This window comes from Ambystoma mexicanum, chromosome 2p (assembly GCF_040938575.1).
Source record: "Ambystoma mexicanum isolate Mex_15411 chromosome 2p, UKY_AmexF1_1, whole genome shotgun sequence".
NCBI classification, from domain to species: Eukaryota; Metazoa; Chordata; class Amphibia; order Caudata; family Ambystomatidae; genus Ambystoma; species Ambystoma mexicanum.
The window spans coordinates 661,168,184-661,184,772 of NC_090923.1; the positions used below are offsets into that span (position 1 = coordinate 661,168,184).

General features: G+C 42.3%; 1 protein-coding gene across 1 annotated transcript in view; it reads right to left on the bottom strand.

Annotated features, from left to right (window-relative positions):
- Positions 1 to 16,589, bottom strand: part of LOC138567767 (astacin-like metalloendopeptidase) — a 53,103-nt gene that overhangs the window by 3,048 nt on the left and 33,466 nt on the right. Inside the window, exons 6-12 of the mRNA XM_069646257.1 lie at positions 13,064 to 13,239; positions 12,505 to 12,586; positions 7,673 to 7,800; positions 4,275 to 4,390; positions 3,886 to 4,111; positions 2,804 to 2,925; positions 2,441 to 2,666 (exon numbers count right to left, since the gene is read on the bottom strand). Coding sequence (XP_069502358.1) covers positions 2,441 to 2,666; positions 2,804 to 2,925; positions 3,886 to 4,111; positions 4,275 to 4,390; positions 7,673 to 7,800; positions 12,505 to 12,586; positions 13,064 to 13,239 — 1,076 coding nt within the window. The remainder of the gene's footprint in view (positions 1 to 2,440; positions 2,667 to 2,803; positions 2,926 to 3,885; positions 4,112 to 4,274; positions 4,391 to 7,672; positions 7,801 to 12,504; positions 12,587 to 13,063; positions 13,240 to 16,589) is intronic.

The following is a 16,589-nucleotide window of genomic DNA, read 5'->3' on the forward strand; positions in this document are numbered from 1 at the left end:
AAAACCCCACTGGGTCAGGCGGTCAGCTTCCCTGTTTAGACGTGCTTGCTTTTGGCTTGCTTGGTTGTTGGGTAACCTTGGTCATAGCACTGAGTCCGAGGCAGCGTCTTTGCTGAACTGTCATTCACAGGCTGTAGCCTCACTGCCCAGTGAAGCCCTGAACCACTGTGAGGAATATTGGTCTCCCCTCTTCACAGCATTCATAGCAGAAGCTAATGGTTGTGGGAGACAGTAGTCGAGTCTGGAGAATGATGTCTTAAATTGAGCATAATGGAAAAATGTACATCATGTGCTAACACAGTACAACTGAAAATTATATGCTAACTGGGAATAATATAAACAGACAATTATGTGCTAAATGGATTGAAATATACATGCATACAAACTTTGAGAAAGAATAATATTGATCAAAATATTTTGTGCCTAGTGGTGGCTTTGCCACTTCGATGTGCATATGTCCTATTTTCTGAAGATTTCCTGCACAGGCAATGCAGAATATTTTACTGCCATGTGTCTGTAATAAAAGGAGTGCGCATCATCATATTTCATGCTTCAAATAAACTTTATTGGATATGACTTTGTGACATATTGAATATCACAGCAACATGTCCATCCCACATCCCCACGCAGGTAACAACATAAGAATATAGAGAATGCTTGGACACATGCTCTGTCACCAACTCCATGGCCATCAGGTACCCACAGAAAAATAAGTATGCAACAGTGTACATAACACAGAATACAAGGAGACACCAGTGATACAAGACAGGTAAAGAGGCAGAGGAAACATCATAAAATCATCTTCCAGTCATTGAGAAGATGGCATTTGGTAGACCTGACAATCTTGAATTTGTCGCCGATCAGATGTTGCTCCTAGATCGGAACTGCAAGTAAAAACAGGCAAAGAAATGTGAGATGTAGAAATAGATGGAGAATATTTGGAAGTGTTTTTAGTAGTGAAAGCCTATTTTAGTGTTAGCTAACTCCTCCATTGATATGTTTTCCAGGTGTAGAGTGATACGCAATATCAAATCTCTGATATCTTAGTAGCTCTCTGATATCATAAATGATTGCAGTGAATTGAGAAAACAGATATACATTCCCATCCCTCAGCACAGAATTGCTTTGTATGAAGTGATTTCTGCTGTGTGAATGCACCTGAATATCCTGAACGTTTACAGTTAGAGATGAATATTGTGGCTGTAGGGAACAGTTGGTTAGATGAATATATTTCTTTTATCTTCCTCTATTCGCTAGGTGGATGGTTTCTTGAAATATCTTTGTAAAACAACACTGCAGTCTTCATGAAAATTTTGTTGAACTGAATGTGCAGAATTGTTGGAGATATTGATAGTGTGAAAAAGGGAGTATTCATTCGTGATAGAAGGTTTGCAGTCTCTCTGCCATGCATCAGTTGAGAGAGTACATTAAAGATGTATAGCGTCCCCTCTCTTCAGCATCACCCGCTATGTATTTTGCTCTAGGTCCTCAGGAGAATGCTTGCCTTTTGGGAACCTTCTGAGGAGCAGTTTGTTTGGCTGTGTCCTTATTGATAGATTGAGTGTGTTTCAGTGCTATGTGTGCAGAATTCCTCTGGACCACTCTAATGCTTTTAACATTTGTAGACCTTTTGGTGTATTGCCTGCACTATGGTTAAACTGCAGTACCTTCTTTGTTGGTAATTAGTTGAGAATGACTTATGCAGGCATTCTGCACCCTTGTTCTAAGAGGCTTTATAGATGGTGTAGTGGAAGGAAGTAAATATAGTGTGGGTACTTGCAGGAGGAAGTACCATGCTAGGCTCAAGTTATATAGGTAAGAGTGTTAGTCCATTGTACAGGTAAGTGCTTTAGCAGTCCTTATGTAGCTCCCTATAAGATACAGGCACAGAATCTTTGGACATCCAACACCCCAGCCAGCTAACCTCCAACTGTCATTCTTCAGAACACTCACCCAGCTTGTCCCAAACATTCCACACAAGCATTCCATGCATACATTCCATCCACGCATCCATAAATTCTGACAGTCAAAATACAACAGAATACTTTATAAAGTCAGTTAGAAAGTAGTGGGATGCTTCTTCTGAGGGATTCTTATGATTGTGTCTTTAAATCCCAAGTCTGACTGCACGTATTTTACTCTGTGCTACTTCTCAAATTATTCCTTGGAAATCTTATTGTTGACCCTTATTTGTGTAGATTATTCTATGATGGGAGATAATGTTCTGCTGTAGGATTCATTGTGAGGGATGCTTTCAACCCCCCACCCACTCACCAGCTCTTGTGAGTAATTTCAATAATGCATGTTTCACAAATTTCTATTCAGTAATGTTACAAAGCACACCATGATGTAATCTGATGCAAAATAAGGTCACATAACACAACCTAATATTGCTGAAAGTAACGTAACATAACATTTTGTTTAGGATATGTGGTCTTACCAATCGTGTATTTAGCTGAGAATCCTTTCATCTGTACTGTGGGGTCGCTGTGGAACAAGAGCAGCATGGTGTTCCCAGTGGACACCAGTGTGGGGATTGTGATGGAGCCACAATATTTGCCGATAAGTGGGGATTTGTCTGTGGGGCCATTGTGTACTGAAAGGTAATCGATGCGGCAATATGTAGAGTCTGGCTCTAAGTTAAAATCGGTGAATGTCAATGAAATCTGCAGAATGATACAAAGTAGAAGAGAGGTTTTTGAGGAGCTGCGTCATGACCTTGCGCTCTGCCACCAGTGTTCACTTGGCCATGTTTTTGTGGCTCTCTCAGTGCAGGAGTAAACAATGCGTAATTGGGGCTCACCTTGTTCCCTTGCGGGGCCCAAATGTAATATTCACAGTCCATGTTGGATGGGTAGTTCTGGGGATAATTTTCAGATGTGACAGTCCCCCCTGATGAGCTGGTGTATGCATGAACACAATATTCTGAAAAGCATATAGAGCAAGCACTTTAAATGTTATGAAATATTGCCATTACATAACCTCCCATGCAGCATTTGTATGAGCACTTTATCAGCAGTGGCTAAAACCTTCCCCTGCACCCACATGAGAATCATTATAGTATGCAATGTAGGCACAAGCAATCCATCTATCTATCCATCCATCCATCCTTCCTTTCTTAAATCCACCCCTCACTCAATCCCTTAGGACGTAGGTTTCACATGGAGCTTTTTTTAATGATTAGTAGCAATTGTTTTTTGCTTCACAATGCGCATATTCGTGTAAATCCCTGAATTCATAACAATGATACTCCTCAGTGGGCGTCACCGCATCGCTGACCCTGCATCTTTCTCTTTTGCCACGTTTGCCATCTTGCCCATAGCTCCACTGTTCCGAATGTCTGCCTTCAGTGTCAAGTGCCCAGAAGAGAATGTTTGCATGTTTCAGCACTAGACAACTATTTTCTTAATAAAAAATAACAGCCTCATTACAGGTTTGGAGGTGCGGGAAAAAAGTGGAGGAAATTCCGTTTCCTCCATTTTTCCCAAACTATTACCACTGGCGGATTTTGGAGGTAAAGTGTATGCGATACCTCCAACTTCATGTTCAAACAATACTGCCAAAAATCCCCAATGGAGTCCTATGTATTTACACTGCCAAACACCATTTGTAATATGGGGGTATTCTCGCCAGAGGTACTACCACCATTGGTAACACCGTTAGGTCAAGTAGTGGTAACAGTAATACAGTTTGGTGGTATCGATGTAGTGTTACCACTGAGATACCACCAAAGTCGTAATGAGACCAATGTGTAGCAGAAGAAAAGAATAGCTCTCCTATTAGATACAGATATTGCAATTGTTGTGAAAGATTGTTTTATGAAAAGTATTGATGAATATGTCATTCTTCCAGTAACTGTGAGACAATAAAGAGAAAGACTCATACTGTTCTGATAGTAGGCATTGAACCCGCTGGATGTGATGGCGCTATTGCTGACGAACTGAAGCAGCATGGCATTCCCAGAAGACACCACTGTGGGCATGCTTCCTCTCCCACAAGCCTTGTTCAGCAAAATCGGTGCATCACTGGTAATTCCATCATAAACCGTCACATAGTCAGACTCGCAATTTGGGGAGGACTCAACATCGAAGGCATTAAATGTCAGTACTATCTGGAATAGAAGGTGAGGGAATTAGGTTTGACAATACTACCCTGTCATTGATTTGCCCTCATCACAGGGCTAATGGCTGTCTGTATTCTTCACTTGAGGAGCACAGTCTCCCCCTGAGATATCGCTTTTAACTAGCCCTGCTCAGCACTTTCTGCAGAATTACCTGGAAGCCAGTGGTTCGCATCAGATAAAAACAGTTGGCATTGTTTGGGTACTGGGATGGGTAGTTAGTAGAATTCACAAATCCATAGCCAACGGTAGAGATAGTGCTGCACATGCCTGCAGGAAGGAAAGAAAAACAAGATCCTTTCATGAGCAGATCGTACCAGGGCTCCTTACCAGTAGATCATGAATTAAATATTCCAAGTATATCCCAAGTCAGTAAACCATGCTCATTGTCCATTGTAGCATTCCAGAATATTTACTTCACACAACCCTACCACCCATAAGAATATGTTAGTTCTACAAATTACTGTGTGAAATGGAACAGAGCAAAATGTGTCAAAAGTCACAAATTAAAGGGGATGGAAAACACTAGTCAGTACAATGGGGAGGTTGGTATCACATTGGAGGAACGAGATTGTGTGACAGGAGAATGGCCGGAATAAAATGGGTTCAGAATTTGCGGGAATAACAAGGCAGGAGAGGATCCCGGTATAAAATTAGAGCAGTGGGTGTAAGGATGCAAATTGAGGAAATGATGCTGGGATCAAATGGAGGAGCTGACGATGGAATAGTGTGGGTGGTATGATGAATCCTTGGATGTCATTCCTTCTTCACTAGGGGGGGACCATTCCCATGGGGCCCGGGCGGTGTGGCCCAGTCCAATTGTCCCCCTCGGGGTGGTACATCGTGGGACGATCGCATGGGGAGGAATACACACTATAGGACTAGGGACGACTATCAGAGGAGAACGCGGTATCCCAGCAGATCACCTGACCATAGCCCACCTTCCTACAACCCTAATATCAATCCCTACCCTAACATATCCATGTGCTACTGTCAACCTACCATCTTGGGGAATACTGGGATGAGGAAGAGTGTAGTCTCTGTAAGGGAAAAAGTACCCATTTCCCTAGAAAGTACTGGGACGAGGAAGAATAGGAACTATCTAAGTGGAGACTCCTTGTGCAGTGCTGAGATGAAGATGAACTCCATTGACTCACAAAGGAACAGCAAGATCAGTACTGTGATGAGGAGGAGCAGTGGAGACATGAAGATCACCTCTGTGAACGACATTGAACAGTCTAGTGGTGGTTACCGACCTCCTATTGGTCCACCTTAGTTGAAAAAGAACAGGGAATCCAGGAAGTGTTGTTAAACCCTACCTCGAGGAGCAAGGAGCAGGGAAGCTGTGGTCTGCTGAGAAGGGGTTGTGGACCGGTTTACCTACTAGAGAGACGGGGAATCTTTGAAAGGCGGTTAGGTTTCTCTTGGAGGAACCAAGAGAAACCTTCCCTCAAGGACGAAGAGGGTAGCAGGCCTGGCGGGACAGAGAAGTCAGATGAACTGAGGCTGGTGGCGCAATGCCTAAGTGTATTGCCACAGTCTGGTGAAGAGCCTTTCCTCCTGCGGGAGCATGGCTGTGGCCACTGAAGCGAGAAGTGGGATAGCGTGTTCCACGTCGTCGGAACAGACCAGCAAGGCCCAACAGCTGCAGAGAGGCCACAGCTGGGAAAGACTTTGTGGAAGCTGTGAGGATAAGACAAACAGCTTCCTGGACTGACCGAGACCCATGGCAGAGACCCCTGAGGAAAAGGAGTCTCATAGCTGGCTGGAGGAAGCAGAAGAAGGTGCAGACTGCATCTTCATAGTTGCAGTTCCTGGCAAGTTAGTGTACCAGGGGCTGCCACGTGGAACTCGAACTAGGATCTGAGAGAGACTCACACTGCATGCATCAAGGGTGCCGAGGGCATCCTCATAGTAATGGTACCTGGCATGGTAGTGTACCAGGTAGACTACAGGAAGAGAACGAATCCTTTAGGGTTTGGGACCCATCAAATACGACTGGAGAGAGTCAAGTTGGGACATTGTATAAAATATGATCAAAGCCAGAGGAAGAGTCATACACCTTGGCATTGTGAAAATCCCTGAGAAGCTTGAGAAAGACCAGAGGAAGTGAGACATTCCCACTGTCATTAAGAACTGTGTTTTGTGAATTGGAAAGTAAGAGGAGAACCAGGAGAGGGAACCCATATCCACCTGATGTGGAGAAGTGTGGAAACTGAACCTAACATTGGGACCTGCCAGAGGAGTTTACTACAGACCAGTGGAAGGGGACCGTCTCCTTGTGACTGTATAAGTCTGAGAAAGATAAGGAGAAGGGAGGCATTCCCCCTGGTGTTGGGAAATCAGCTTGTTGAGCAAGGTATAAAGTCAAGATGAGAACCAAGGGGAAGTGAGGCATACCCCTTGACTGGGATAGAAGCAACAAACACTGCAAAACCAGAGATATTTTGGGAACTTTTGTTTGATATGATATGTGCAACTTTTTGTTGGATACTACATCACCTGCGTCCCAAGGAGAAGATTACATTCTGGGAGAAGGGAGCCATTCTATCAGGCTCTCCTACCCAAGGAGAACTTTGTTGTGCACCTGCTGCCCAGAAGAAGGGAGTCATTCTTCTGGACCAACAACCACTTTTTGTTAGTTATATCAGAATGGAATGTAAGGCACAGAGTGAGGTTCATGCACACAGGACATTGGACTTTTATGATTTCGGAAATCTAGACAGAACCTTTAGTATTTACTTTGAGGCAGGGAATCCCCTCTTAAAGGTAGGGATAGGTTGGTTTACATTTTCTTTTATGAGCTTAAACAAAGCTGAGTGTTTAAACATGCCAACTGTGTTCCAGTCTCCTCCTTCTGCAACCTTACAGTGGACAGATGGTGAAGTAAAGTGGGAGAGATGGATGGTCATTCAGAACACATTGAAGGAGAGGACCCTGGGATAAATTAGAAAGAACGTATGCTACGGTTACCAGGATGTAGATTATGCAGATCTCACATTGGAGCAGGGAATTCTTAGAAGATACAGGAGACAGGAACACTGGAGCAACATGAGAGATGCCGGAAATAATAGTTCGAGGATCGCTGGATAACATGGAGGGAAAGGATTTTTCAATAACATAAAATGATGCATAAATCACTTGGAGAGGAGGGGAGGGGGATGCTGTGATGAAATAGATGGAGGGGATGCTTGGATATAATGTGTAGAATGGAATCCAGGCTAACATGGCAGGAGGGAATGCTATTATTACGTGAGATTAGAGAATTCAATTAAAAAAAAGTAATCATATGGCAAAATGAGATGCTGTGGGAGGAGGTAGAAGAGGATTCCATGAGAGATGAGGGTATCCGGATCTCATAGACATATGTCTGTTAGCATGGGAACAGAGGGAGTATGAGAGCCTGGAGGTGTAGATGTTGCATGCAAGGAGCAGCTTCTGGTTTCAAGTGTGATGCAGGAACACTTGGGTTACAGGCGGAAATTAAAGGAGAAGAAGAAGAATGTATTATTCCAAAATATTCCAATAAATCTGGTGGAACACACTGCTTACCACAGTTATACAATCGGTTGATTTTGGCTATGTCCAGATTGCTGAGGCCAACTCTCTGACCAATATTCGCAGAGGGATTCCTTGTGGGGATGATGGTTGGCTGTCCGGATGTGTTCGAGAAAGCAAACCTGCAGAAAAGACATAATCAATGCACCCTCATTGTCTCAAATGTTCAATTCACTGAACGGAAGGGTCTTATGCCTTAGTGCTCTGTGTAGTGGGAGTTCATTACTGAATCATGAATGCATAATATTTCCACTGTCAACACACACATTTCACAGTGACTCACCATCCCTGTTTGGTCCAGACCATGCTGGGCCTTTTCATATGTGCTCCTCATTTGCTTTTGCTTTTGCTTTTAAAAGTCTTTCTTTCTGTGTAGTAACTAAGTAAACAGGGCTTATTTACTCTTACATATAATTAAATACAATTATTGAACACTGAAGCATTCACAGACCTGTCATCCTTTTCCCCTCTAGTTATGGATGTCGGGTTCATTCTCACGGAATTCCACTTTGGGGATTCGGTTTTTCAAACTCAGTGATTGTATTTCATTGAAATCTTCAATAATCTGATGCTCAAAAGATCACAAGAGTTCAAAATGTTGTTGATTCTCTGGATTTAGACATGCTATGTTTACCATTATTGGAGATTTATTTTCCTTTAGTTTCATAAATAATTGCCTCATTACGGTTTGGGTGGTATTCCGGATGTAAATCTGCCGGAATACGGTCCAACAGATTTACTGTTACCGGCACTTGGTCTGGCATAGTTACCGCCATATTACAAATTGCAGTGGAGATGTAAATCCCCATTTTGTATGAGTACATGGGACTCTATGGGTCTTGTTTGGCAGAATTACCGCAGCAGTAATTCTGCTGTGGTAATTCTGCCATGGTAATTCTGGGGCGAGCTCCTGCGCCTCCTCACACATACTGATCCACTCGGTGCATCCTGGTTTCTGTTCTTGTGCGCAGGCGCCGGAGGCCCCTTGTGACTGAAAGTGGAGTCGGAGAGAAGCAGGATTGTATGTGTATGTTGTTCTGTATGTTTGTATTTATGTGGATATGAATCAGAGAATATTGTATGTATGGGTGGTTGGGTGCATGTGAATAAGCATGTAAAGGCTGTGTGAATGCTGCATGAATGTGTGAATACTGTTTGAATTTTGTTTGAATGCTTGAGTATGTGTTTGAATGATCAAGTGACTGCCGTTTGAAATTAATATTGTGTGAATGAGTGAGAGAAAGAACATGATTATATGTGTGAATAAGCAAGTGAATGCTGTATGAATGCGTTTTGAGATGAATGTTGTGTGAATGCTGCATGAATGTGTGTTTGAATGGGTGAGTAAATGTGGGCGTGCGTATGCTGGATTTGTGCCAGCCTGTGAGGCTGATATGAGGTGGGGGAGGAGAGATTGTTTACTGGGCATCTACGATACTGTTTCATAGATGCCTAGTAGACAATATGAGGCCACAGAAGGAAATGGCTGGGATTGCCACACCGAAATGCCAGTCTTGCCACATAAAAACACTTATCATGTTTAAAACATGATAAGTGTTATTACGTGGCTAGACTGTCATTTTGATGCCATCAGTCAACCCATTTCTTACTGTGATATTACATTTTTTACTGTGCACCTGTGTCAATGCAAGCATGATAAGTGTTATTATGTGGCTAGACTAGTATTTTGTGCAGCCATTATTACCATTTCTAACTGTGTCATGTTTTACTGGCCATCTATGATGAAGCAAACATCATGTTTTATTTTGTGTCTGGACTGGCCTGCACTCGAGGAGCCAGTTTGAACATGTGTTTTATTGGGGCATGGCATTTTTAATGGCAAAGGCAAAATGAGTATGTGCTAATGTGCAGGTACTGGCATATATTGGCAGACCCAATTTAGGCAGGTTTTCTTATAGTATCATTACTGGCATTATGCGCAAAGCAAACATGAGAAAGGCCTCATGAAAATGCATTGGAAAATGCTCCTGTGTACTGTTGGTTACTTGTATATTAGATTATTTCAGGAATAATCCTACAAAACTGATTTCAAACTGTCTGGCTTTAAACCCAATTTTTCACGAAAAGGTAATGTGTAATGCACCATAATGCACTTTTCTTCAAACTAATTTCTGCGGGGAGAACCCCTACTTCCCAGATACCCGTTATTGGTTTGGGCTCCCTCGCTACATTCAGTTGCTCTTGCAAATTTGAGGCAAATATTTACACCCACTGATTAAAACATTCACCAGCCGTAACTGCTAAATGCAACCCTTGGGTTGATAACGCTCTGTATAAAGTAGCACTGCCCTGTCAGACAAAGACAAAGACAATTTCCGGCAGCAAAAGGCTTGCATCTAGCAGTGGCTGGTGGTATTTCACAAGGATTCAATGCAGAATAGTCTTGACTGCCTTGTGCTTGGAGCTTTGGGGTACGTTTATAAAACACCAACAACATTATGGTGGGTTTAAAAAGGTTTGCAAAAACCCCTTCACCTAAAAACTGGCGCTTTATTACAATTTTACCATCTGAATTTCATATTATTACTTCCAATATATATAATACCTTAAAGGTATCTTACTGAGCAAAGTATATTTATAAAACCTAGATAAAAACAATACTGTTATTTCTAAAAGAAGCGTACCATTGTTTGAAGTGCCCCGATCATAAAGGAGAAGGGGACACATAGATTCAGTTAGAGTTCCTGGATGTTTTGCATCCAATCAAAGAGCATTTTGGGAACTTATGAATGTCCACATATCTTTGGATCTCACAAATATGTCTGTGATAACATTCTTGCATGTTTAAATGAGTGCATAATGCACTCTGGTGCATTGGTGCTAATTTGATATTTCTCAACACTCACACTAACAGTAAAGTGTTTGTAAACACGAACCATACACTACTAATTTGTAGAGGTTCAGAATTTGGATGTGAGGTAAAATAGCTGTGATATCTGTCAATTTGTAAATATTTGGGGGCCCAACTGACAAGCCTTTTAGAAGAGGAAAGGCTGAGAGGGGAATCGACATCCTTAGAGAAATATACACATGGGGCCTCATTACACGGTAGGCGGTGGACCAAGGTGCTATTAGCACCTTGGTCCATGCCAGTAAATTACCGGCACCGCCTTGGCGGAAAGGGGAATTACCGCCCTACTCCAAGGTTGGTGGGGCGGTAATTCCCCCTTCCACCATTGCCCTTCCCCATTCCCATTTTTGCCCCATAGGGCATAATGGGAATGGGGAAGGTGCTAATTATGGTACCGCAAATTTGCGGTGCCGTAATTAGCACCAAGGACCCTTTGCGGGTTGGGTTTTAACGCCTGCAAAAAGCAGGTGTTAAATTCCCCAACCCGCAAAGGGACCTCATAGTACGGCGGTAAGGGTTAACAGTCACCGTTACAGGGCCAAAGTGAAGAAAGAAAGCGATTTTCAGGGTGTTAATATTTTATGTGGAATATGGATCCTAAGGCAACAGCTCCATCTAGCGGTAACAACAGGCTTAGCTATGTGCGTTCGGGTAGTCTGTACTGGACATGACTGCATCGGACAAACATACACCTGGCCTTTTACTATAGGTAGAGAGGATCCTGCGCTGCAATGTTTGATGACGAAGTACTAAATTCTTCTTTCACAGATAATTATTTCCTGCACCCCAGTGTTTGATCTTGATGATGATGCCTTTAATTCTTCTTTCATATAACCTTCTCGGTGCCGCACTGCAGTTCTTGATTACGATGCTTTATATCAATCTTTCACAAATATTTAAATATTCTGCACTGCAGTGATTGATGTTGAAGCAGTAAATGTGTCCTTCTTAAAGCCTTCTTTGCACTGCACTGCATTGCTTGCTGAGAATGCATTCAATTGTTCCTTCACCAATCATATTTCTTTCACTTAATGTGCTTGTTGATAACACATTCAATTCTTGCTTCACAAATCTTTCTATGGCTATCATTGCTGTTTGTGAAAATATCCTAACTAACCCGCCCCTTCTATCGGGTGGATTACTGCACACTGACAGCACCTTTGTCCTAAACCTGGATTTAGAAATGCTTTTTTATACCTGCCCCCTACCTCACCAAAAGATGTTACATTCTGCTTTAGGAAGTGATGCCTTCTCGCTCATGGTGTTTGAGTGCTTTAGATCTCACCAAATCTCATGTTGTTTGTTGAAAGTTGTCTTGTAACTTTTTGGTTTGGTCTTGAATTTTGATTAAATGTGCAATGTTTGGTCACATTTGCTTGATTTTGCAAGTTGTGCTGGTGATCCTTGGGTGGAGGTTCCCTTGCTTACAGATTTTCAATACTACAATGAAAATGCATGTACCATGTTATCGAGTAATCTATGTTTAAGTGAAAATTAAGATTGAAACTAGAATAGTGCTGGCTTTGCTCATTCGAATATGAGTGCAGCTTGTTTCCCCAGGTATAGTTGCTTCTGTTCTGGCATTCTGGCATTCTCTTGTTTTAGTGCATGTCTTTTAGGATGTAAACAAACATTAAGTGTACAGTGAAAAATCAGATGTGTACAATGCAAAGGTACAAGAAAAGACCGGCTATGGTGTCCCTGTGAGTTAAGAGGACTGAACACAAGATGATTGCATACATTAGGCCTCGACTACTAGAAGCCTTATAACATGGCAGTTTCCTGAGTGTTCCATTAAGTGATAACAACCATCACATTTACAAATGTTCAGTATAAATGTAAACTGGACACAACTCAAATTCTCCATGCTATTACTTTGTACCATTCAATTTTAAAGGAGTTGACAACTCCACACAAATGGACTTCATGCATCTCGTCAGTATCTCAAACTTACTTTCCATAGTGCATCACTGAAGAGTAGTCATACTCCAAGCCCAGGTTATTGGTGTTGGCTTTCATAAAGTTGGGCTGATCTCCTAGATAGGCAATGAAGCAGAATGGGTCAAGGCTGCCAAACACTCAGACAACACACAGCACTTGCTGACTGAAGTTCATACTGATGTAACATCAGAATGAATTTGTCATGATAAAATATTGCACTATCAATACTAAACCTGGGGTCTGCCATGTGTCGATAAGGGTCGACAGAGATACATAGATAAATGGATCTCTAAATATCTATAAATACAGAAGCACACATACAAACAGGCACAAACACACACGCACATGCACACACACTACACTGTGGTTGGGCATCCGATGACCAGATGTTGTGAGAACGATGCCCCGTGAATATAGCAGCTGTCCCACTTCTGTTCAATTTACAACTCTATATAACAATCACTGTATTCACAGCATGGAAAATGTTATTTATAACCTAATTCAACAAAACAAAAAAAGATTTAACATTCATATCAGCGGCAGTAAATAGACATAATACATTTTGACTGTACCTGGTGAAATAAAATCTGTCGCAATCCTCACATAATCATCACGGTCACTTCGGCTCTGCTCATGGTCAAAGCCAAGGTTATGGTTTAGCTCATGCTGTATTATTCCTTTCACCAAACAGCCACTGCCCAAAGACACCGCCTGTGGACCCCCATTTCTTCCAAGGTAAGACCAACAGCTGGAGTAAATAGGAGAGGTAGAGGTGAGAAATCCAAGCCACTGAAAGCAGAAAGATGCTTAATATAGAAGCCATTGTTTAATCATTTGTAAGTGGCCCCCTTGTTCCATAATTAATTGGGTCTGCATGGAGTTCTCTCCAAAGTGCACCAAGGTACAAACTGCAGTCATGGAATCACTGTAGTGCATGCGCTGACATGCCAAAAGCCCATTCTGTCCAGGACTAACCCAAATTAACCAGGTCTGTTCCACGATTACACTATATCCTATACCATGGACAGATATATACCAAGTGTCTTGAAGCAGGGTTTACAATATACATAACGTGTGCCAATCCTAAACCTTATTACAAATCATGGGTTGGCATATCACAAGAGAGTTCAAGGGAACTTCCTCTTATGGAAGATGTGCTGTGACCTTTCACTTCTCCTGTGTCTAGTCACGGCCATAAGCCCCTTAATATAGTTGAATAATTGTCTGCCCCTGTCTGACTTTAAAATTCCAGCTCTCGATCAGCAGAGCTTACAAATAATGTGGGCGCTTTCCTCTGGGACACATTTTCTATGATAACAATTAACAATGAGATCACTTCTAATCTGGTGTTTTTTCACATAAATTGGCATTACTGAACCCTTCTTTATGGATGTGTTCCACCTTTTCTTTTAACCCAATTTTGGCCAATGACTTTGTGCGCAGAATTTAAGTCATCACATCTTCTGGATTTCTGATAGACCAGATTCCAGCCTCCCTAGATCCCATCACCCATTTTGTGTTGATATTATCAATGATTACTTTATGGAGGCATATAATTTACAGTCACTTCTATAGAGAAACAAATGAAACAATCCAGTGTCACCAAAATACACAGGCATCACATTTTTATGATGCATTCTCCCACAATATATTCTCCAATGTCAGTACAAAATACACGTCATGATACCTGTCTAAACAGTATATGCACATTTTCTGCCAATGTAAGATGACATTTTCCTGCTGGCTGTCCCAATATATGACTGCATTACAACTGTAAAAACACTCTAAGTTTGCCAGTGCCAAATAATGCCACCATTGGCACTATAAAAACACACTTAAGTTGATTGTCGCCAATGATGACAGCATTGCCACTATAACAGAATGTTCAATAATGCTGGTATTGACTCTGTAAGAATACACTCATTTTGGCTTTCCAAAAAATGTTAATATTGCCACTGTAACACTGTATTGCCCAAAAATGCTAACATTGTATTTTCAGAACACAGTGATGTCACTGTGCCCAGTAATGCTTGCATTGCTACATTGAGAATACTGTGATGAATCAAATGGAGTCATCACTGATCTCACGCCGGTGACCTCCTCCCATGTGGCCAGGGGATGTCAGCTGCTGCCTGATCCGGACCCTTGGGTCTAGATGATGGACAATTAGAACTGAAGAAGGCAGTCTTGTAATTTCCACAAAGTGGATCTGTGTTGTAAGTTTGATCTACATAAGCCCTTTTAACCGACCCTCAAGAATGGGCTTCTTTTCCCAGAATCAACTGAATACTGAGGAAGAGGGAAAGGGCAGTGCCGAGTGGAAGAAACAACAGGTCCAGGGAAAGTTCTACTTGTTTTCTGAAAAACACATGTGCGCAGGAAATTTAAAGGACAGAGGTAAATTGACTGAGGCTGCTGCTGCTGTTGACGAGACAATATTTTGCCTCTCTGCTGGGAGACTGGGAGAAGCACAGACCGGTGTATTGGAGCTGCACGGCTCACTATCGAGGAAGAAGGGAGACGCTGCAAGGTCGGGACACGCTACAGAAATTCCAGGAGCTGGGGGAAGACTCCTGGTCATTGGCCTACCACAGAAAGCAGTACTTTACATATTAGAGCCTGAAGCAAAGCGGGCATGCTAAAGCGAAGCCACGAGAGACACCAAAATGAAGAGACAGCAGCCAGGAGAGGAAAGCAGGTGGTGCACTTTTGCCAATTGACCGTGAAGAAGCCTGAAAACACCAGCGAGAGCTGGTGAGACAACCCAAGGATAGAGGGGACTCGGGGGCGTATCAGCGAGCATGGCAAACAACAATAATAGTAAACAGAATGGAAGAAAGAAAGAAAGCAAAGAGACTAATTGTAAAGCAAAAATGTGAATTCCAAACATGTCTCCTATCAGTATGTGAATGTATGGAATACAAATACATGGGGAACGTGCAACTGTGGAAGTGGAGAGAAACATCCTGTGAAGATAGGAAGCCCTGGCAGGGGAGTGAACCAGGCAATTACAAGTAGGTGAATACAAGAAGCCCTGGCAAGAGAGTATACCTGGCAATTGTAAGTGTGTGAATATAAGAAGGCCTTGCAGGAGAGTATATTAGGCAATCACAAGTGTGTGATTACAAGAAGTCCTGGCAGGAGAGCATGCCAGGCAATTACAAGTACATTAATACAACAATTTTATTAATGGTAGGAGAGTATACGAGGCAGTTAGCTGCAAGTGTATGAACACAAGAAGGCCTGGTAGGAAAATATACCAGGTCATTACCAGTGCATGAAAACAAAATGTTCTGGCAGGAAAGTATACCAGGCAATTACAAATTAATGAGTACAATAAATCCTGGCAGGCGAGTATACCAGGCAAATTGTAATATTGTGGATATCAGAAGTCCTGAGAAGAAATATCAGAACTGTGTTGATAGGAAAACAAGGAGTAAAATCCTGGTAGGAAGAGATACCAGGAATACTGCAAGATAGCGACTTATAAAACCAAACAGCTGTGTGTATTATAGTGAACATGTGGACCGTTTATTCCTGAGGAGCCTTTGTGTAGAAGAAGAAATCCAGGGGAAGGAATTCATCCTCTGGAACAAGGATTGTTTAGCCTTATGGAACTTTTGTGTTAAACAAGAATCCAGGGGAAAGGAATCATGCTCTGGAACAAGGACCTTTTGATCTTTTGGGAACCTTTTTTCTTTTTCAAAAAAGGTAGCAGGCGCACCTCTCCAAAAGGAACATGGCATGATAACCTGTTCTGTGTTTTTTTCCCACTTTGAGAGTCAGTAGCCATTGGTATTTTGCTCACTGTACCTTTCAGAGATGGGAAATAACCATTTGCATATCAGTCTTTGTCCTGCCCACATGGACAGTCCAGCACTGAAATGCTATGGCAATTCCCTTCTGAACAAGACAACCAACAGCAACCTCATACACGTGTTTCAGCCTTGTTGGGCCTCATCAGTGAGGCCGAGCTGAGCCTCTCTGAGCACAGTGAGTAGGGGGTACACGCCTGGGTTCCCCCCAGGTAACTCAGGGTGACCAACCCTAAGTTCCTTGCAAATATTTTTCAGAAAAGGTAGCAGGCACCCCTCTCCA